Source organism: Saccopteryx bilineata, chromosome 2 (assembly GCF_036850765.1).
Source record: "Saccopteryx bilineata isolate mSacBil1 chromosome 2, mSacBil1_pri_phased_curated, whole genome shotgun sequence".
NCBI classification, from domain to species: Eukaryota; Metazoa; Chordata; class Mammalia; order Chiroptera; family Emballonuridae; genus Saccopteryx; species Saccopteryx bilineata.
In genome coordinates this window covers 78,011,028-78,034,849 of record NC_089491.1, presented here as the reverse complement: position 1 = coordinate 78,034,849, position 23,822 = coordinate 78,011,028, and the positions used below count along the sequence as shown (strand labels likewise).

The window sequence follows — 23,822 nt, the reverse complement described above, 5'->3', positions numbered from 1 at the left end:
GAAAAGGTGTACTTTTTTTCCTTTGCCATTCAGTTTTCATTACTTAACATCCAATTTAGTAATTATTGAATGACCTGAGGAAGTGGATATTAAGTAGTATGTATATGTGTGTATATATATATATATATGCATTTTGTAAATGTTTACTATGCATTTTATATGTTAAAGAATACTGCTAGGTTTATTTATTGACTTCTTACAGTATAAAGTTATGTCCCTATGTATATTATTTTCTTTAGGAGTTTATATGTGGTTATAAATAGCCCAGCACCTACTATATGACTTTTAGGAATTAACATTTAGACAACTGAGCCAACTTTACATTTCCATCTGAATATTTTTCTTTCTTCCAGTATAACTAGAAAAAAATGTTTTAAGTATAGCAGTTTACAAATGCAAAGACTGATGTCAGATACTGCATGTTATACCTGAAAGCATTGTTGAGGAAAATTCCCTGGGAAGGGCCCCAGCTTTTCCTTGCCCCATGTATTATCCGTCTGCAATCATAGTGCTGGTTAGAGAGTGCAGAAGTGTGTATCTGTGTGTGTGTGTGGAGAGGGGTTAGTGTCATTTGGTGCCTGACAGTGGAACAGTGCAGTTGACTCTTAGCTCTGCTATCCAATGACATGCAGTGGCTGAGAGTTTGAAGCTGATGGTTGGGTCTCCAGTGCTGCCTGCACACCTGACAGGCAGCTGTTAAACTGAGCAAAGGCAAGCTCGGGGAGTCACAATCTATGCATAAATGATAGGGGTATCTGTGCAGAAGGTGCGAAAGAAGCTCTGACCCCCTCCTCCCCCAAATCTCCCCCTTCCCAAATGAAATGCACAGTTCAGCCAGCTTCTTAACTACACTACACTCCTGCTACTGGCTGCCAAGAGGCTCAAAAAATCCACCTTCACTTTTCAGTCAGAAGAGGCAGAAGTGGATGTGAGAGAAAGAGAGACACAGAGAGACAGAGAGCCAAAGAGGGCAAGAGACTTGACTTTAAGAGACTCCTGTACTGACAACTCCATGCAGTTCGGAACCAGAACGACTGCGGCTGAACCAGGGTTCATGGGGACATGGCAAAACGCTGATACTAACCTTTTATTCAGAATGTCCCAACAGGTAAGTTACTTTCATTTTTTTTAAAAGAAATCTTGAATTGTTATGTGCACTTTTGTTTCTGCTGTTTTTCTTTCTTAACATTTAAAAAAATGTGATCACTTCATAGTTCGGCTCTGTTTTGTCATAACTGTGTTACTGGAATGTGCAGGGTTACTTCATGGTTTCCCTAAGGGCTCCTTAAAAGAAAAGGGGAAAGGATACTGAAGTAAAAGAAAGCAATGACATTTGTTGCAAAGTTTCACAGTACAACCTGGGTCATGAGAAGACAATTTATTTCTTTGTTTTCTGTTAAAAATATTTCCTTTTAAGCCACCACCCAACAAATGTACCTTTCTGTCTATATTAATCACTTCATCAAAGTGTCTGCTATCTCAGAGGAGGTTCTCCAACCAACCAGAGATACAATGTAGGGGCCCCTCCGCACAGCCCAACTGACTTCCCGGGGTGGAAGCAGCTCGGACTCCGACCTGAGGACATAAGGCTGTGCAGGAATCGCTGCCAGCGCCCAGGGTCGCCGGAGGAGGCAGGAGGCGGCGTGCTTGGCGGGCTGTGCCGGCTGGTCCCAGCTCCTCCGCCCGCCGCCTACCCGCCTCCGCGCTCGCCCCTGCGCTCCCCACCGGCTCCGGCTCCGGCTCCGGTGCCGCACGCCCGCCCACCCGCCGGCACACTCACACTCGGGAGCAGCCTCGGTGTCCTCCCCAGAGCCGCTCCTCGGTCCGGGCCGCGCTGGCGGCGGCTGGGTGTGCTGGCTCTGCCGGGAAAGCCGAGATGTTACTGCGAGGCCAGCGGCTACTGATAATTAATCACCGGAGCCGGCGGCTTGTACCATGCGCTCGGAGAGATACGCGCCCTGCGCGCTCGGCTCCTCTTGCACAATTGCTGGCTCTGCGGCTCCGAGGGGGAGCGAGGGTGAGAGGAAGCAAAGGGAAACAACCCAGAAACTTTCATCTTGGACTGTGCTCAAGCGAGGGAGGGAAGTTCCCTGGTGCCTCCCTCCTAGACACGTCTTGCTTTTCAAAAGCCTACTCCAAACCCACACAAAGCAAGAGTTAGTATAATATTATCATCCACATAGCACGAAAGTATTACTGACAAATACTTGGGTTTTAAGCAGATGACGGTTAAGAAATTGATGTTGTTTCAGTCATTTAAAAAACACAACTGCTTTCTTTAAAAAAACAAACAAACCTAACAACCCTGTTTCGTTTGTAAGAGTTCATGAGAAACATTTTATTGACTTAGTTTAGATTTTTAAAAGTATTGATAACGACAGAAAGAAGACAATTTGCTAGGCTATAAATTACCACAAGTTTAGAAATACATCTGCAGAACATTGTGCACAGAGCAAGGGTTTTGTAGTATTTAGCTAGCGAACAGTTTTATCACACAATGCTAGATACGATAAATGCATTTGAATAAGGTGTATTTTGACATATCCTGTAGAGGGACCCTGATTACTGCTGATACAGTAAGCTGGGGTTTAAATGCAATCAACATAAACCCAATAAGCAACTCTTTATATGCAATTTCCTATTCTTGCAAGTGAAGTTCATTTCTTCCCAAAGATACTTCTTGTCATTGCAGTGTGCTTTAAGAGGTGTGTGTCTGAGGCATAGCCCTGCTTGGGTGGCTCTGTTCATGGTTAGAACACAAAGTGTGTTTTCACTGACCTTAGGACTGAATAACTTGTGTCAGTCACACTTTAAAAATTAGATGTTACCTTCAGGGTTTTGCATGAGTTAGTGGAGGTCAGGGTAGTGTGTGTGTGTGTGTGTGTGTGTGTGTGTGTGTGAAGGAAAGACTGGTTTAGTTCTCCCTCTAGCTAGAAAAGAGTTAATAAAACCAGATAGAGATAATGATCAATTGATAAATGGCTATTGAACCACATAGATGGTGTTAGATTGCTTCTTTGGCACTAACCCATTTTCAAGTAGATTTGAATCTAAGGAGACATTAAGTTGTGGAAAACATTTTAGCTAAAAAAACAAATAAAAGTAAATTATATAGACCATGGATCAGAATTAGGAAAATGATTTGAAATCGCTCAGAGAGAGAAATTTGTACAACTAAGCTATTATGATGTCTTTGATCTAGCTATTTGACTGTGTGGGTATATAAAGATCTATTTTGTATGTACCTGTGTATATGAATGTGTCATAGTGAGTTTCAGTGACTGTATAAACAGGGTAGAAATATAGGAAAGTAATTTATACATAATTATGCTCTCTAAAACTATAGTGATTATACTATTCACAGAATAGTAGTACAATAAAGGGAGAAAATAACAATTTAAAAAAAGTATTATGATTTAACTAACTATGTTTTATTTTTTTGGTTTTGATATAGTTAGCGACTCCCCCCTCTTTTTCTGTCATGGTTACTAAATGTTTATCTTCTGTGCATTTTTTGGAAAGCATGTAAAAGAGGGTATGAGTTTACATGGTTTTTTCTTTTTCTCCTTCAGGGATGACATTTTAGTTTGTATAAATGTTGTGTAAACTTTAATTCAAATGATGTGTAAATTTAAAAATATATGTGCTCTATATTTTTAATGTGTTTATTTTCCTTACCTTAGTTCATCAGCAGTGCTGATTCAGCGTGTGTGTGTGTGTGTGTGTGTGTGTACGTACGTACATGTGTGCATGGGTAAGAAGACACTTTTCTTAAAATGATATCTGTGAAAGCCAACAGTTTCAAGGAATACTAGTTTCAATATAAACATCAAGCTAGCTTTTGTCTTACTACAGGTAAAAGTTTGTACAGGGTAATCAGCTTTGCAAGATTCTGTTTATCTCATTGCTAAGGCATTAAAAGGGTTTTATATTATGATTATTTTAATTTCTAAGAAAATAAACCCTGATTTTTACCATGAAATAAAATTTATTTGGTATGTTTTTTATTTCAAAGTTTTCTGTAATAACATAAAAACTATTAGATTTACCTGATCATTTCATTAAATATTAGAGAAGACTGACTAGTAGATTTCAAAACTGAGTTATAGGGAATTCACCACCAGAAGAATTATTTAACTACAGCAAAACCGATAATGGGAAATGTCTCATGAATATTGAAATTCAATAATCTAGGTTTGTGTCTTTTATAGGTAAGTTAGGAAGTACAGATATAAAAATCTTTGTTATATGTTTTGTCTGAGTGAAGTTGGATCTGCTTATACGTAAATCTTTCAGTCTAATACAAAAAGCTACCACAATGTGAAGCCAATTTAGATTTGGTAGAATTAAATATGTTCTCCTAAAGTTTAAGAGATAACAATTTGTGTGCATTTTCCTGCCTCTCAACATTTTTGTCTCCCATAGTCAATTATATTTTGAAAAGCTAATTTTTTACAGACAAACATTTGATAACGTTAAAGGGCAGGACTCTTGACTTCTGTAAAGGTAGTTCTTACTGGGGTTACTTTGATCAGTGACAGGCCGAGGATGACCAGAGACCTTTTGCTCATCTTCTCTGTTCATCTCCTAGAGTCCAGAACGTTATTTGGCCCATTTTAACCTTGTGAAGATTTTGTTAAAAGCAGAAAATAAGGCCTGCTTTAGGAAGTTGTTTGTTTTTTTTTTTAAATCAGGTTTTAAAAGGTAATCTTTCTGTAGTGTTCTGTGTATTTGAGAGACTAGCATGTAAAATTCTTTGTAGGTACCTCAAGGGATGTAATAGTCTAATATATTTTGAAATCTTTTCAGAAATGAAACCATAACAGGTAAATGGCTATAACCCACATTTTACACATTTACATTACTAGAGACATTTTTCTTTAATTATTGGTGAGGTATATTTAACATTTTCAAATAAAATGTAGATTCTTTAATAAGATCTTTCTTCAGACATGAGTGAAATACTAAGTTAGAATTATAAATGACTCTGTGTATCATTATGTAGTAATTTAGGATTCACCCAATGATGTAACACAATTAACAACATAATTTCATTGTGAAACTGTGTCTTATTAAGGAACACTGTCTGACATTCTCTTACAGTTGCTTTATTTAACTTCATGCAAATATTATTAATAGTGACATTTTTCTATTGTGCATTAGAGTCTCTCATTAGCATGATGTGTTAGTTATCACCAGAGAAATAATTTTCTAGATAGGTGAGGGGCAAACCAAGAAAGCTAAAAATTAAATCAACGATTTACATTAACACCAGAGCATCTGCTTGCCAGAGATATGACAGAGTAAAGTAAACTTTCTTACTAATATCAAATCTAGCACATTTCAGAGAAATGATAAATAAAATACATTGTAAGAAATATATAACAACATTGCTGGAATCCATTTAAAAATGTGTTCGATACAAATTTTCCTCTTAGTAGTCTCTTAGTTCTTTCTATTCTTGTAGGCAAACAGTTTCATTTTCTTGAATCTGTACTTTAAATTGGAAATGCTATTTTTGTCTGACTTCTTATCCTCTCTCCTAAATAATTTGAGTGTTTATTTACTAACAGCTTAAAAGGCTCGTACATATACCATTTTTCTTATAAGTCAGATGCCTAATTGTATATTGTGGTTTGATTCTTTTTTTATAGTTCATACAATACGTTTTTATTCTAAACTCAGTCCCACTCATGTAGACATCTTTTTAAACATAGGATGTATATTCTTATTTAATCAGAGCCCTGAGTAAAGCAGTTGATAGTTAATGGTCTTTGAAAATGACTTTCATTGCCAGGCATCATCCATCCCTAGGTTTCTGCACTTTTTCCTCCTCCCTTTTCCTCCCCTTCTTGGTGTGTTTCACTGATCATGTCTTACTAAAAAAAGAATTAAATTGACCAAGCTTATGGTCGTGATGCTAACATAAATATTTATATTGTATTAGGAGGCGTGTAATTTCAGCCTGTTGAATGATTAGGCTAGGCTACCTCCTATTTAGATGTCCTCTCTAACATTTGAGTGATAATAGGTTTTATTTTGAAGTTTTAACTATAGACATATATTAAAATATAATTCTTAACATACATCTGATAATGTAACATGAAAACAGGAATATTTGAATTATTGTTAAAATACAAATGGTAGCATATGGACAGGTGCTTGTGGAAGTCTGTATAGCATACAGACTTCACTTAAAAGACACTGTCTAATTTGTAATATACTGGGGAAGTAGCAATGGAAAAGTAGTAGGTCATCTGGTTGGTATTTATGTACATGTTAATGCAAGTAAAGCATGCACAAACATAGTCTCAGATGTGTATGAAGTATACGATAAAAACCTGTCTGCAGATTTCAAGTGTATTTTCAACACGATACGTTAAGTGAATTTGAATATAGTAGGTGTCATTTTGAAATTAATTTTCTCATTTTTCTGTCATCTGCAAACCGGTACTGTGTGTTTGTATAATTTGTAAAGCCTTTTGCTAAGGTGAGTCAAGTAACCACAGTTGAAAAATAAATCCCTAAAGGTGCCAGATATCTATAATTGCAGGTATTTTTTATAATTATATTTATGATTATATCTTAACATTCACTGATAAATCCAATTATTTATGCATGCCTTTATGGAAATCTGATTAATGTAGTGACAGGACAGATTTGGGCTACCACAGCAGCATAGACTCCCACTCCTGTGTCAGGGTTAAGAGCTGCGGCAGAGCCTCCCTAACTAATTAGATGCTGAGTAAGGCATCTCTGCGAAGTTGGGGCAAAAGTGAATGGGTCACAGCCAAAGCAGGATTGCAAGGACTCTAGTGATAGTGAAAGCATTCAAGTTTGCCAGGTCGTTGTGACACAGAGAGCTGATTCCAAAGGAACAGACCGTTACAGATAGTGAGCCGGCGTTATCCGCTTCAATGGAAAACAAAAACCTTAGTGCTTCTCCCTTCCTACCTTAGATGCATTACACACAGCCACTTACAGACAGTTACATTGGGCCTCTACCCTTATCAATTTACCAAGCGTTTGAGAGGATTTTCATTATAAATATGAATAGCTAATGAATCTACAGCTGAAGAGGTATTTTCTCAACTTGGGATACTTGGTTTTAATGTAAGTATCAAAAGGAACGACAGAAGAAATGAATTTACTTTTAGCCTGTGTCTATATTTGAATCATAATGTTTGAATTGATCTAGGAATTAACCCTTTTTTCCCCTCCCTGCAGAGTGTTGTTAGGGAACTTTGTGGAAGTAGGGAAAAAAGAGAATCATGGGATGACTTTTTCAGTGAGAGAAATTTTCTCTGAAACTCCTTGCTTGTTACTATCCAAAGAACATGGAATATAATGGTTCCAAGATTTCCTCTCTCATGAGGTCTGGAGCCTGGTTTGTTACATGCGTAGAATGAATTCTCCACCATGTGAAAACCCTCTCGTATCTTTCATAGTATGTTTTTTGCCACTATATAACCACCCTTCTGTAGCCCTTGGTCAGAAGATCGTGTGAGGATTGTAGAAAATGATTGATCTCACCCCTGTCTGCCAAAGCTGATGCCATTTTTATTTCCCGAAAAGCAGCTGGCTTCCACATTTTGCTTGGTGATCCTCAACTACTGAAGGACCAGGGAGAGGAGGAAAAAGGGAGTTCAAAGACCCTTTCAGGGAACTTTTGACATCTATTTTTAAGCTTTAGAGAAATAAAGGAAAAGAGTCATAATTCAAGATTAACAGCTTCCCCCCCCCCCGACATACAAGCAAAACATTGTGTAAAAGAGGGAAGTTTTCCTCTAAACTAGCAAACAGCTGAGAAAAATAAGGTGAAAAACATTCTGAGCAGCTCTAGCTCTAAGGAGTTTTAATATGTGCCTATGACATCCCCAAAATGATTCCTGGGGCTTTGATATCCAAGGTACCCACATCTCACTGAGCATGACTTCTACTGCCTTCTCCTTCCCCAGGTTTGAAAGAAAGTTTAGAGAATAGGAAAAATAAAAGTATTGATTCTTTTTAAATTTGTACATTCCTTGTAGGAAGTCTAGCAAATTTCAGTGTCCATTCAAAGCCTAAGGTGAAAAATTTATGACCAGAGTTCATTTGGGTGAGAACAGAGTGCAGTGTCATTCTGTTTCAACACTCTGCATAGCATTTCATGCCGCAAAATCAGAGATCAAGGGAAGAGAGGAAGCCTTGTATCATTTCTTCTTTCACGGAGCCTTCCTTAATGGAAATGCTTGTGGAAAAACAATGCATCACTCAAACCAGCTAGCTTAGAACTCAAATTCTCAGCTTATTAATCATCATTCCAATTAACAACAACAACAAAAAAAGAATTGATCCTTTAATAACAAAATAATATCCTCTTGTTTTTCTTTAATTAAGCCCATCAGTTTTGCATTTCTCTCTGTTAAATAAAAATAATCTTGAACAGTAGGAAGCTACTCATTGAAACACTGATTCTCTTGAGCATATCTGACATCTTATTTACTCAATAATTTTGGATTGCAGTCTTATTTTGCTACTGTTTTAGGGTTTGTGTGTTGTTGAGGGGGCTATGATTTAAGTCTCACTTTTATTTGGTTGGCAGTAATTTACTTAATGACCTCAATACGTGGTGTGTCTATTCTTTCTTCCTTTTCCCATTCCCATAGACCTGATTTTTTTATTTTATTTTCTTACTTTATTCTCCTTTCACCTCATCTCTCTTTTTCTGAATTTCCCCTTACTTTCACTGGCTCTTTTTGCCCTAATATAAAAGAATTTAAATGCACCTGAAACATAACAGTAATTGAATAAGGCATCTTTTTGCCAATACATCATTTGGTAGGGCTATTGGAAAGAGGTGCCACCCTCAGATGTGGTCCTCAGGGTGTAAGTGCTGACAGGAAGACTGCCCCGAGTTTGCTATGGAAGGGTTCTTTAAGTGAGGGCGTGATAAAAACGTGTAACTAGGGGCCCAGGCTTATCATTTAAAGGTGCTGAAAGGCAGCTCAATTTGATCCTTTGCTTGTGTAAGAAAGTACTTAACTGAAAAGAGTTTTTGCTTTTCTTTTTCTCCTTTTTAAAAGTAATTCTTGGATGTATCTAATTTGTACAGTTAGACTTCCATCTACACAAGAGAAAGCATTTCCTTTAGGAGGAGGAAAACGTGCAAAGTTTTCCTTCCGTATGTTGAAGGTGTGACTCTGAGGCAAACTGCAGTTATTTAATAAGTTAAATGAAACATTTAAAAAAGGAATTGAAATGATCGCAGGGCTAATATTAATGGATGGCATGTATTATTTGTATTTAATAAATTTGAACTCATTGTCTTACACGGCAGACAGATTGTTCAAGTGGACAAGAGTAGAAAATATTCTATGTGGGAAAGACATAGCCTTCAGTATTGTACCTGCTGTGCTTTTGTGTGACTGTCATGAATTTTTCAACTTTATTAAAGTGCCTTTTAGTGGATGTTTGTTCTCTAGGCAGTTCTTTAGGACTCATATTTGATCAGAAGGCCTGAACTGGAGGGTTTAAAACTAAAAATTTCAGGATAATGAGTATTTTACATGCCAAAAATAATTACTTTCAGCTGGCTTAATATAATAACAAAACTAATTATAAAATGAGAATCTCCATTGGCAGGGTTTTAATGTTTATTTTTTCTTTTAAGAAAAAAAAAAGCAAGAAAGATTTCATTGACTTAAATCATTAGGATGGCTGTTTGGGGCACCTGATCAGGCATAGGTAAAGAAAGCTGTCCACTACTGTGTCCTCTGCCAGTGCCAGAGGGCAGTGACCATGACTGGGAGGCCACTTACAAAACGTGGGAGAATAATTACACACTGAGCATATTCATGAACATTCTCTTTGTTGATCTCATATCAAAACCTAACTCAAGAGTCAGTTAGGTTATCTGCTGCTTTATCTAATGCTACTTTTATTCTTTTATTTTTTAAGGCATAAGTATTATTAGAGTACCAGAAAGAACCCAAACCAAAGCCCAGTTCTAGACTCTGTGGAAAAACATACTCTCTTGCAATGGAAAATAGTATACATTTTGTATTGTCATGTGATAGTACACTTACATGTGAAGCACAGACAAGCAGAAAGTCTACACCTCTCTATTGATTGGTTATGGGAATTGGTTTATTTCTAGGTTTGTTGAGCAGTTGTTAATGGCTGTTTCAAATGCGGTGAGAGTGTGGATTCGGTCATCCTAAAAAGGAATTCTCCATTTTAGGAATCTCATTTCAATGATTCCTTATACATTATAACCTATTTGCTCCTTGAGTGTAACTTTTTGGTGAAGCTCATTGTCATTTGTTGGGAAATAGAGAGGTTAATTCTTATGTTGAAAATTATTGCCATTTTTAATCAGTAAGAAACTATAAGTTAGAGTTAAGGAGATACCATCTTTGAGGTTCTTTGACTCAAACTACAAATCACATCATTTTCCTTACCAGCCATTTATTTTTATTATTTTATTTATTTATTTATTTGATTTGTTTTGTTTTCTTGGACAGCTTTGAAAAATAATCATGGGACTGAATAAATCCTAAAATGTGCTGCCAATCCTATAATCTAACTAAACAATTGTGGAAAAATTTTTTTTCATTTTTACTCTACTTTCGACATTTATTATAAATTAAGTGGGAAGGATAGAACCAGAAGTTCAACATCTGGGAGAGCTTGTTTCAGTAGCCAGACTGGAAGCCCAAACCCTGGCTTCATACAGGTGAAGTATGTTATGGGAATAAAGGCCTTATGCATTTAATGAACCCCGCCTGCCTGTCAGCTTGGTTTTTCATGCACCATTGTTGTTCAAATCAGAAAAAGAATGTTCACAACCTGTGGTGAGATTAATGAAAATGAAGTGTTAATCTGTTGATAGCAAGTCCATCTCATATCCTGCATCCTGGGCCACGTTCGTGCATGTATAATATATTCCAGGTTTTCTCATGACCATAGAAGCTTGGATGTTCATTATATTAAAAACACCCTTTTGGTAAAAAGTGATAAAAGTTATTTTAACTTGTACAAATAGCTAGTTTTGATGATTTCTTAATAAACCAACTGCTGCCTGCCTTTTGAGTGTGCTGATAACCCATTGTTCTGAATGTGCCAGTATTCTTGTACTTCTTGTCTCTCTCCCTCTTTTAAACAAATGCAGAATGCTGAAACGAGCCTTAACATAAGCCTAATTTGAGATACCCTTTTTTTTAGAAATTGGTGTTAATAAAAATAAGGAAGGAGTTAAGTGAGCACAATTTTTTTTTTATCCTCAAAGAACACAGGTTAAATGTTATTGAACATTCATTATATCACTTTATATTTTTCTCTTAAAATGACAAAATGCGAATAGAAATAACAAAGCCAGAACTCTTTTAGAACTGCTTTGCAGTCAGCTGCCATGATGTGAACTTGAGCTGACCAGCTTAGTGTGTGTTTCCTAAAATTCCTTTTCTAAAATGCTATAGATAAATCAACATGAATGTCATGAATACTCTTCCTAGAATACATGTTTTAATTTTTTTTTTACCATTTTACTTATTATTTGAGAAGTCTTAATTTTTTTCTAAAGCTATACCATTAATAAAGAAAGATAATAAGTTTAATCTTAAATTATATCAAGTTATTTTAAAGAAATATTCAAATTTCAAACATAATGGCTGTTAAGGAAACATGATTTTCATAAGTCATGCATCATATTGGCATTCAGATATCGGGCCTTGGACTATATGGAGCTGATACTTAAGGCATTTTGTCCTTTCTCATTCAACGGGGAGTTACAGAATGAAGCATGATCATTATGATTTTGTGAACTATTTACTTAAACTTGTTAAAGTTTTTAAGAATCAAGAGAATTTGGAGATTAAAGTCTGATTGTGAAGTAAATATGGCATGTGTTGCAGGATTTCTTTCTAAAGGTGAAAAATGGGAGAAAAGTGTTTCTCTTTTGGGAAGGAAACACCTGATTAAAAAATAATCTTTCAAGATGTGGATCAGCCTGACTGGTGGTGGCACTATGGATAGAGAGAGCATGGACTTGGATGCTGAGGCCCCAGGTTTGAAACCCTGAGGTCGCTAGCTTGAGTGCAGTCTCACCAGTTTGAGTGTGGATCATTGACATAATACCAAGGTCACTGGCTTGAGTAAAGGGTCACTACTCAGCTGGAGCCCCTGAGTCAAGGCACATGTGAGAAGCAATCAATGAACAACTCAAGTGCTGCAACAACTATTTGATGCTTCTCGTCTGATTCCCTTCCTGTCTTTCTGTCTCTCTCTCTCTCTCTTGGGAAAAATAAATAAATAAAATATATGGTCTAATGATGAAGCATAATTTCAAAACACCATGCTAAAGTTGATTTAAATTTTACTTTTTAAAATAAATTGGAAATATCTGATCACAGCTTATTTAATGTATTGATATTTCGGTACTACAGAGTACATCAGAGATTGTCTGTTAGTATAGTAGATGAAGCAAAAAGGTACTTTCTTTCCTTAACTAAATAGAGTACTTTTGTTTGTAAAACTCACTAATAGGTAGCAATACTGTGTTGTGGTTGATTGAAAATAGTGAAATTTAAAAGATTTCCCCTCTTGCATTTGCTTTCAGTTAAGAACAAAAGCAATGGTAACTTTGTCATAGACATCTGCTTTTAGGTAAAAATAATTTTTAAGGAAATATGCTGTGACTTTTGGGGTCATGTGAACCTGCAATAATGTCTATTTACTCGAAGTATAAATGTCAGATTGTGGCATACATGTGGAGCCAGTAAAGATGAGTATTTGCTGTGATAATGTTCATGCATCCTAAATGTTGGCTTTTAAAATTTACCTTGAAGATGTATTCTATTTTCATATTAGGGTCAGTTTTCACTTAAGTACATGATCTTTCAGGAAAGGAAGTGCAGAAGTGTTAACATGTGAACGAACAAAGTGGTTGTGGATCTGAGTAATAGTTTGACATGAACATCTTTCCTGGGCTTCACAGAAGAATGTGATTGATTTAAAACCAGTGTAAATGTGAGTTGAACCACTGTATAAGACCAGGTCACAAGTCCTGGATTTTATTTAAAAATTTTGTAATTATGAAAATGAGTTTTGCCCTGTATGGGTAGCTTGGTTGGTTAGAGCATTGTCCCAATTCACAAAGGTTGTATGTCCGATCTTTGGTCAGGACATATATGGGAACTGATCGATGTTTTTGTCTCTCTTCTTTCTCTGAACTTAATAAATACATTAAAACAGAAAGAAAATAGAAAATGAGTTTCTTTTGCTTTGTACTTAATGTTTAATGGAACAACTATATTTTGAAATAAAATTGGCTACCCACTGTCTTACACTGTGTAAACCCATGCAATAGTATTTTTAAATCTGTGTTCCTAGATATTCTTCTTTTTTTCTTCCACAAACTGCAAACCCTCTGTGGAAGAGTATGACATTACAGAGATCAGGAGTTGACTGAAAGGCCCAGGTGGTGGGTAAGGTAAGTTAAATGAGTGGAGTCAGTCTGGTGGAGACTGTGGTGGACCAGAAAACTCTTGTGTCAACCACAGTGAGGTAACAGTGCCTCAGCTCCAGCCAATTGTCGGCAGGTGGGAATGCGGGCCCAGTGTTTCAAGATCCGCCTCTTCATTTTTAAATGAGAAGCCAGAAATCCAGATTTTTATGTGAAATCTCCTGATTTTTAAATGTTGGCAACCTTTTCAAATATTTTTTAAAGTGTGTGGTCCAAACAAAACTCATCTGCAGACTTTATTCAGCCTACTGGCTGCCAGATAGAAACCTCTGTTTTAGATACTATTTTAATGGATGAAGATAATAGTTTTGTTGCATGTGATCATTCATCTTGGGAATTCCCCACTGGGATGAACCAGATTCTTCATTTTTTTTTTCACAATTAAAAACAAAGTTTAGTAAATATATTTCTGGAGCTGATAGTTTTGATGTACAGTTTTTTTTTCTTTTGATACACATTAAAAAAAATATATATGAGCAAAACAAAGAATGGTTTAAAGATGTTAATAATTAGAAAAGTAAGAATTTTAGAACTATAGGGGAAGAAGGGCAATTTCTAAATTCTGAAAAGAATCCAAGTATTTATGTCAGTCACTGATGTAAATGGAAAGCTAAAAATGAGATGTAAAAAAATAAAACTTTTCATCTCACCTTTAAGAAGTGGATATTTGTCTCTGAATCTTTGTGGGATTGCTGCAATTTACCAGGCAATTGATTATGATGTCACAAGGAGGATATGGACCACAGGGGGAAAACTTCCCCTGACTAATTTGTGCAAGGCCGATGTTTTATACAAGTCAAGAAAACATCATTTATATTGTGTAAGATGAGATTTTCATTGTCTAAATTTTTTAGAAGGGGCTCTTTAATTGAAATTCTCCAGGCAAATCAGGTATCAGCATTTTCAACAGAACAGGTAATTAATTGGTTTGAATTTCAAATTGAAGGTCACCCTGTTATTGATTTCCGTGGGAACAGGAAACACATTGTTAAGCAGATCTGGAAGTGAGGTCTAGGTGTGCCTAGGTTCTGCCTAGGGTCTTGTTGCTCAGGGTCACTGGACAGGATCAGACACCAATCAGAGAAGAGTCATCTCTGATGTAAACATAGCAAACTGTTCGTGCGCTTCCAGAACTGCAGAGAAGACTTGAACTGGAGAAAAGACCAAAGATGAACAGTTTGTTTAATTGTAAGTCAGGTATTTCAAATGAAGTGACTGGTACACCTTGTGATGGAGCACCTGTGAGTTTACCCGTATGACATTGGTATGCCATGTTCTAGTTGAAGTTCAGCGTCAGCGCAGCTGTGGCCACTTGCAGAAACCTTTCAACAGCGACTTAGATAAAATATCTTTAATGCAAGGGGAAGGAAGCAATGAAGTAAAGAGGGTGGTGAAGAATGGAGGGTAAAAGAATATACCTTTTTAGATGCTATTACATTTTATAAAATAACATTTGAATTTGATGCCTAGTTTTATTGTTCCATGTGCCAGGCTATTTTAAAGCAGCCATTTCTCTCTCTGCTGTGTTTACCCTTTTAAAAATGGGCTAGTGTGAAGGTAACATGAACTAAGTGGGTGGCGAACATTATGCCTTTCTAAATCAGAATAAGTATTTTAATTTTAGCTGTGCTAAACAAGTTGGAAACTTAATGCAGTGCCTTCTTATGGTTCAAAGTAAAATTCTTGAAAAGGGCAAGCCTTCCATTCTAAATACCCCGGAGCTGTTAATGCAGTTATTCCCAGGTTGACATAGTTTTGTGTAGGCATGACAGTGGCACCAGCCCATCTACATTAAGCCTCAGCATTCCACAGAACCATTTCAAGTTTATTGTGAGCTTCAAAGCCTGCTCATCCCTAAGAGAATATCAAGTTTAAGCATGTCACTTTGCCATAGTCCCAGTTAATTTTCTTAAATCAAAAAAGTACCTTTCTTGAATCAAAAAGGCTGATTTTTTTTTATAGGTGATCCTTGAAGAAGTTTCTCCATTCAGTACAGATTCATTTTTCTGACCCACTGTTTCTGTCCTCTTGAATTCTGTTGATTCATCCTGTTAGCAATGGTTGGAAACTACCTCAAGTAAAGCAGGACACATCATAATTTAAAGCTCTAACATCATGACAACATTCTTCTTCATCTTTATACCTAACCTCAAGTCATTGATTCTGTTTTACCAATGCCAAGTTGGATTTCCATTGCAGTACTTAACAATGTTGCTATGGGGGAACAGATGCTGATGCTGTTCCAGTACTTGGGGTCTCTATACCATGAAAAGCTAGAGCTTTAAGAATATGGTCTGTTTAGCCTGATCTCATGGTACACATCTTCTCTTCTTCAGAAAGGAATTCCCCATCTCCTGAATGGGAAATGCGTACCTCCTGGTCTTCAGTTCCTACCTCAGTTAAAAAACTACCCCGTCTATACCTTGCATCTCAGAGATGGAACTTGATGGAGTAGTCAGCATTGCAAAGGTTACCCTCAAGCAGGACACACTGCCTTTTGTTACACAGCGATGATGATGTACTATAGTAGTTAGCTGGGTGTGTTACACTGAGTTACTTTTCCAGAATACCAAATTATTTATTTTTTCTAATCATAAATACCAAATTATTTTCTTTTGATTGAATGCCCATTTACAAGCTGACTGTATTTTCAAAAGGGATCTTAATGATAACATGAAATATCAGTGCTTTGGCCATAGGAGGGAATCATAAGCAGAGTATTTATCCAATGTATTGTGTTGCTTCAGTGAAAATACTTCTAGGTTACACTCATATTTTAGAATTTTCATATTGTCTGGAACAAATAATATTCCAACAAATCTGAAAATCCAGGGTGTTCCAAAAAGTTTCCTTATGGTAGGTATAATTTTTCTTCTGTTAGTGTAACAATATTTAAAATCATGTTATAATTTGACTTCTTTTAAAGGAAAAAAATATATAATACTTCATTTTCTTTCATGTTTTCCCCCACAGATATAAAACATGGAAATAGCTTTTTTCTGGTTTCAACTTTAGATATAATACAAAAGCGAGTTTTATCATATCCTTTTTTCTTTGTTTATTCAGTGAGAAGAGGGGAGGCAGAGATAGACTCCTGCATGCACCCTGACCAGGATTCACCCAGCAGACCACTAGGGGATGATGCTATCTGTCCATTTGGGGCGTTGCTCCATTGCTCAGCAACCAAGCCTTTTTTAGTGCTTGAGGCAGAGGCCATGGGGCCATCCTCAGTGCCCAGGGCCAACTTGCTCTAATGAAGCCATGGCTCAGGAGGGGAAGAGAGAGAGAAAGAGAGAGAGAGAGAAGCAAGAGGGGGAGAGGTGGAGAAGCAGATGGGTGCTCTTCCTGTGTGCCCTGACCAGGAATATAACCTAGGACTTCCACATGCTGGGCTGACCCCTCTACAGCTGAGCCAGCTAGCCAGGGCTGGTTTTACCATATTTTTATATATTCAAATTTACTTAATTTTGAATATTAAAGGATATTCAAAATTTTATAGGAATAATTAATAAATAATCAAGCTAATTATTTGAGGCAGGAGAATTATACTTAAAATAGTTTTTTGTTTGTTTATTTTTTATTTAGTGAGAGGAGGGGAGGCAGAGATAGACTCCTGTATGCACCCTGACCAGGATTCACCTGGAAGGCCCACTAGGAGGCAGTGCTCTGCCCATCTGGGGCAGTGCTCTGTTGCTCAGCAACTTAGGTCTTCTTAGCCTCTGAGGCAGAGGCCATGGAGCCATCCTCAGCACCCAGGGCCAGCTTGCTCCAATTGAGCCATGGCTACAGGAGAGAGAGAGAAATGAGAGGGGAAGGGGTGGAGGAGCAGATGAGTGCTTCTCCTGTGTGCCCTGACTAGGAATCAAACCCGGGACATCCACACACCCAGCTAATGCTCTACCACTGAGCCAACTGGCCAGGGTAAAACAGTTTTATATTTTGCATGCTTCCATTCATTTTGTATGGCATCAGTATAGTCTTGATATAATTTCTGGTACATAGGTAACATTTTTGCCTTAACTCTCATTTAAATAAAATGAATAAAGATCCAAAGTGCTAAGGTGCTAGTGACTTTTACTATAGTAATTCACTTAGGCATTACTTTGGACTACCTTACTTTCCCAGAAGTGTGATGTGACAGTCTTTGCTCCCTAAGTTCTGTTTGGTCCTAATTGGACTGGTTAAGCAGCTTAGGCATTTAAAATTACTTTTTTTTTTGTTTCAAAATGAGTATGTGAAGACTCAGATATGCCTTTAATTTACCATTTTGTATCTTTGAACAGAGCAGATTTTGTCCTGCCTTTCATGCATTCATTCAATTGTTTTTTATTGAGCTAGATAAGCTCGCCCGAAGTAGAATATATACTCTCTCCAAAATAATGGGGTAAATCAGTGCTCAAATAATTTTTGTTGCAGTACTTAAATAATCAGAGAAACTAAACAAAATGATTTAAAATAGAATGGTTAGCATTAAGTTCTGAGATTGAATAATGTTTGAAAACAAAGGATAGTGACACAGTTTTATGTTGTGGGTTCTTCATGACCTAAACATTTGTTGAAAAGACTTTCTTTTTCTTTACCCTAGAGGTATGTTTATCTTAGAAAAATAATCATTTCATGCTGTTCATATTTTTTTTTTCTAGTTGACCCATTCTCCAGACCTTTAAAAAACCTTTTAAAGTGGATGTAAATACCATTTTAATTAGGCCAGTGCAATCTAATACTGCAGCTAGCCAGGAATGGAAGAAACATGCTGGAAGTTAATACAACCCAAATCAACCATAGCCAGATAATTCCCCTGATCTTTGTAACAACCCCCTTACCCACCTCCACAATTAAATGACCCTGTTGTTCTGGAGTTTCAACAAGACATTTAAGGTTCATTTTAAAAAATGATCATCCTTTACAGGATTCTTTGCTCTTGCATTTCTCTTTCTTTCCCTTGCCACACAGCTGTCACTGGTATAAGAGAAAGATTGGGGGGAGGGGAGGAGGAGGAAGCCCTGTTCAAATCGTGTCACGTAGCACTAATTCATCTGCTCTCATTAGAGGGAGCGAGGGACAGCAGTGATGGCCAAGAGCTGCACTCCACACATGACACGCGAACAGTTTGGGGAATAGAAAATTGCTTTCTCAGGAAGCCCAGCCAATTAAGGACTTGACCATATTGAATGTCAAGTGTTAATTTAGGTTTTTCTTCATTTTCCCAGTAGTAATGCGGGTCCTGTGATGAGCAAATACATGTCAAGTAAAAGTTGATTGCATGAAGGACCTGGGTATTATATGTCACTGACAAGTCACAAATGTACTGAAGTCTTTTAACCCCTTAGGTGAGTGTGGTGGGGGAGGAGGAAGGGAAGGATGGGATTAATGGTACCATAATGATAAGAATAGGTAGTTTAAGTCGGGGAGCTTGGATGGGACAGACAGTAATGGTAATTCATGCAAAAGCCATGGATAGGACAAATCCTACTCTCAGGGCATAGAGGCCCTTGAAATACACACAATATGATTCTTTTCCATTGCAAACATACTGTCCAGAATATATATTCGTTCTTCCAAGATTTTATGAAAAAGTTATGTACTCCATGGCCTTGATCTAGGAAGTTCCTTATTATCTCCTTTGAAAGAAATAAACATTTATTAAACAATTACACTATTTTGGACATTTTAACCCTTGGCTTAGTGCATTTTAACCCTCTGGCTATTGACTTATAATTTCAGTTTCTAATCAAATAGTCATTTGTAAAAAATGACTATAATATTATATCATAGAAAAGATGCAAAAGGTTGAAGGAACGTTTGTTTTCTGTCATGAGTGTCTTTGCGAGGCAGTGTTCAGTACGTAGAAAGAAGCTGGTGGAAGGTCCATAACTGTCTCTTAGGTCGTTTTGTGCCCAGCTGCAGAAGGGAAGGGATTTAAACTTCGTTGAGTGAGGTAACTTTGTCTTTTTTAAAAACTAAATGTTGAACATTGCCCATCACGTATAGCGTCTCATTTCCATTCATCAGCATTCGTTTACATAGGAATGTCCTTAAAATAAGAGAATTTCTGTTTCTGTTACAGTTGTACAAATAGCAAACAAAAACACATACCCCCAGTTTTAAAATACTACTACATCTAGTTTAAACAATCTTAAAGTGAAACTCAGAACAGTCACAATTTGGCTATTTTAAAAATTCTTTCTATGTGAAACCACTCTCCAACTTCATATCCTTGAATATGTGATCTTAATTAAAACACTTCCTTGAATGTTATTTTCTTCTATTAATTCCAAAATTTTAACATACTTGGCCTTAGTTGACAATTCTTTCACCTTGAAAACTGAAGTCTGATAATGCTTTATTTTGGCAGTACAGATACTAACAGAGTCTTCTTCTCTCCCTCAGGTTAGAAACTGTGCTATCATTATATTCAAAGTTAGCTAAATTTACATTCAGGAACAATCAGGAAACTGCCAAGAACCTGATGTTTAATAAAATAGGTTTTTCTCAAGAAAGGTAGATTAGGCTCCCGAATGCTGGGACGTAATATCAGTTCCTCAACATCCCCCTTCCCTGTCTCACAGCTTACCAAATAAAATAAGCTTTGCCCTCCCTTCCCTTCCTAGTTTGATAAGCTGTCTGTGGAACTCCTGTGGCATTGCACGACTACTGTTTAATTACAAATTACAATCCAATTGTCAGCAGCTTCTCTTCCGCTGGGTGTGCTGAGAGACTTAAGTAAGTTTCCGTAAAGTAAATTCTGATGATGGCAGCTCAGGTTGCTGATTCAAGTTTTTCCTTCTCTTCTGTGTCACTTTTGACGGATGGCACCTAATGCAATCAACCAAAGGCCAAGAAAGCCTTTCCTTTGGTTACGTTAGTAACTGGACCAGGAGCTCCCCTCCCTCCCTAGATCTCTCCATCAGACGCTCACTCCTTCCTGCCGCCCCCACCAGGACTTCAGCCCAGGTAGAAAAGCGAAAAGAACCGCAGTCCAGCACTAGGACAGGCCTTTTTCCTAAATCTCCATTTCCCTGTGGTGAAGCCGAAGCTGCCTCCCTTTGCGTGCGTTTTTGATAAATTTAAGAAGTCAAATCGCTGACACAGATAGATAATCCGAGTGTATAGGGTGAAGAGTTATAAATTAACACATTATTCCCTCTTAATGTGAAATACTTGAGAATGCATTTTCTCAGTCCCCTGACATCTACTCAGTGAGGGCTCACATTGTACTTTTCAAGTGGCATTGATTTGTTAAAGCGCTGAATTAGCATCTCCGGCCAGCTGCTGGATCCGCTGCTGTGTCGCAGGCTCCCAGGCCTCCTCTCTCCTCCAGACACCCCCGTTTCCCTTCAGGTTCTTTTCCTCTCTTTCTCTGCTTCTTTCCATTTCGCTCCTCCCCATCTCATTTTTATTCTCTTTCTCTCTCGTTCTCTTCTTTCCTGTGGCTTACTTTTCTTTCTATTTTCATCCCACACTCTCTCTTTCCTTTTTCCTCCCTTCTCTCTTTTTTCCACACATTTTTTCCTTTCACATCTACTTGCCTCTGAGACTTGCCCTCACTTAGGGCTGGAGTATTTTAACTGCCTGTGTGTGGGATAGTGGTAGTTGATTTAGCCAATCCCATAACTCCAAGCGGATTCTTGTTGAGAAGAAAAAAATTAATGTGCATGTTTGGCTCCTTGTAATGGAAGTTGGTGAGAAAAGGCTCACCCATTTTGCTCTTTAGAAATTAAGAATAACTGACAAAACTTTTGAACTTGTATTTTTAAATGTCATAATAAAATTTTATTTTGGTTAAAAGAAAATAAAAATCACCTTACATGGTTATCACGGATATTATCATTTCAAATGTACCCACCAAAATAAGTTATTATTTTTGCAAACTTTTGGATTTTTTGCAACTCTTGGTATTTCAGTGACTTACAGATTTGACTTTCATTTCTAGCAGGTTCTGTATTGTTCTGATTCCACTTATTTGTAATGCCTCAGTTCCACGTCAGATATGATTTCCTTGTGCTGCATCACTGTACCATAGCAGCGAATAGATGATAAAATTTGTTTAGAAGTAAAATGATTGGTTATCACTTCTTTTAGTGATGTATCTCAAAGTTCCAGAGGTCTTCAGAGGACATGAGTCACAGATGAGGGGCATTAACATGCTATGTGTGCAAGTACACAGACCTTTCCCTTTTCTTTGAATATTGGTCCAAGATTCTTTGGGGTCACTGTCTTGGTTAATTTGATATGAGCAAAAGTGTATCTGTCTAGATTTAAATAGAATTTATCCTCTAATTTTAGTTTCATGGCTTCATGTCCTGCTGTTTTCAATTTTACTAAGATTTCCATTTGTAACATCAAAACTGAAATTTGAATATACATTGGTAATAAATCAGATTACTTAAAAAATCAAATGTTTTATTGCTATTGCTGTGTTTTATATAAATTAAAATGACAGTTGATTTCAGCATTTACATTTTAAAGTGGAATATTTTTATAGGTTTTGATAATCTCTGCTTCTCTGTTGAGTTGCTTTTCTCAGCCCTTGCCCTCCAAGTCAAATATGATTATTAATTTTTTAAAATTAATTGGCTATCCTATCATGCATTAGCATGGCTTGGCTAACGTGAAGGGATTCAGATGACTTTACAAGGCATGATAATGTGTGTTTAAAGGAAAGAAAAAGAAAAAAAAGTCTTTTAACTAGGGCTTAAGGCTAATTCCAATTACTAAGCAGACGAATATTACACTAAAGGAGACAATTTGTTTTTATTTTATATGTGCCTGTTAAATTGATTGGAGAACATTTTGTATATTTTGTTATTTCTTATAATTGTTACATAGAAGGGGACATGGTTTCACTCAAGGAGGTTAAATTTGGAACACCTGATAGTTATTGCTGGGCTACTCACACCTCACCTGGCTGCAGTTCTGGGTCATCACCAAAGAGTGGGATTTGCTGTTTTGTAAAACTGTGACTTCAGTGGAGAGGAGGAATAATAAGATAAAAATAATAGGGCAAGGTTGGAAGTGGAAGTGCCCCATAAGAAAATAGTTAATGATTATAAGGAAAAAACCGAATTATCAGAAAAGTAAAACAAATCTGGAAGGCATACTTTACTAGTGGGAGAAAAGTTGACAAGGAAACAAGGGATGATTGGGGAACAGAATTATGGTACCTGGTAACTTAATAAAAACAATACCATTGTATTGGTTTTAAAGGACGAATTGGCATCAGAGTTGAAAATTAGTTAAAATATATTTCATTTGTTGTACAGATATTTTTTTCCTTATTCCTTACTTATGTTCCTTGGAAGTAGTTATGTTCTTTGGAAGGTAGAAATCTCTGCACAAGTAATCAATAAATTCATTTAAAAAACAAATTTGTTGCTTATATTTTAACTACATGAAATGGTTAATCTGAATGTTACAGAATTCAACACCTTTAAGTTTTTCCCTAAAATTCTTAGGAGAAATTAGAATTATTATTATTATTTTTTGTAGGTCTACAAACATTAAATGTCACTTACATGCGAAAGAACTGGCAGCTTTGATAAGTAGTCCCCAAAGCAAACCATTTTGTCAGTAATCATAACCTAATTATGAATGCAAATGCAAAGTTTGTTTTTTTAAAAAGTCCAAAGCAAACAAAGGAAAAAGAAAAACAGACCACTCTACAACTCCGGAGAAAAGCATCCTGGCACTTAGACATAGGACTTTGAATAGTATCAGTAATACTCAGAAAGAACCTTTGGCGCGGGCCCAAGTCCTGTTGAGAGGGAGCAGCAAATGGCTTGCGCAGTGTGTGGCTCTGCAGAAGTTCCAGAGTGACACATGCATCACAAGCAGGTCACATTGTGAGGGGTCAGGGGTCATGTTCAAGAGCAGAGTGTTGCTGGACGAAGCTGAGGAAGCAGAGGTGGCCCCTCTGTGCTCAGTGTGTGGGTCTGTGTACTCCTTTCCCGTCAGAGCTGGCCCAGCACGGCCAAAAAAGCGGTTCCTTGGCAGGGTTTAATGGCAGGATGATGTAGTCTGTTGTGACTAGTGCATTCCTTTCAGGTTAAACTAGGGAAATGGCATTGTGTTAAAATTCCAAGTCGCATGAATGTTTTATTGCCACAGTGCATTTAGCCCTCTAGGGGAGTGTGTGGTGGCGGGTGGGGGTGGTGGTGACTTAGAGACTCAGGAACTATCAGAAGAACACTTCCCTTGGAAAATTTTACCCACCAGCATGAAGCTGATTTGCTGTGATGGTCACTTAGAAGGGTTTCGCTTTTTCCTAAACTGTGTCTTGCAGTCTGGACAATTAACAGCTGAAGAAAATATGACAAGA

At 37.1% G+C, this 23,822-nt stretch overlaps 1 protein-coding gene across 8 annotated transcripts in view; it reads left to right on the top strand.

Moving 5' to 3' along the window:
• Nucleotides 1-23,822, top strand: part of BNC2 (basonuclin zinc finger protein 2) — a 479,004-nt gene that overhangs the window by 166,163 nt on the left and 289,019 nt on the right. For 4 of the 8 annotated variants that reach the window (XM_066257300.1, XM_066257299.1, XM_066257298.1 and 1 more), the window contains one exon: nucleotides 908-1,108. The exons of the other annotated variants lie outside the window; for them this stretch is intronic. In XM_066257300.1, the coding sequence (XP_066113397.1) occupies nucleotides 908-1,108 (201 nt within the window). The remainder of the gene's footprint in view (nucleotides 1-907; nucleotides 1,109-23,822) is intronic. 8 annotated transcript variants of the gene reach the window in all.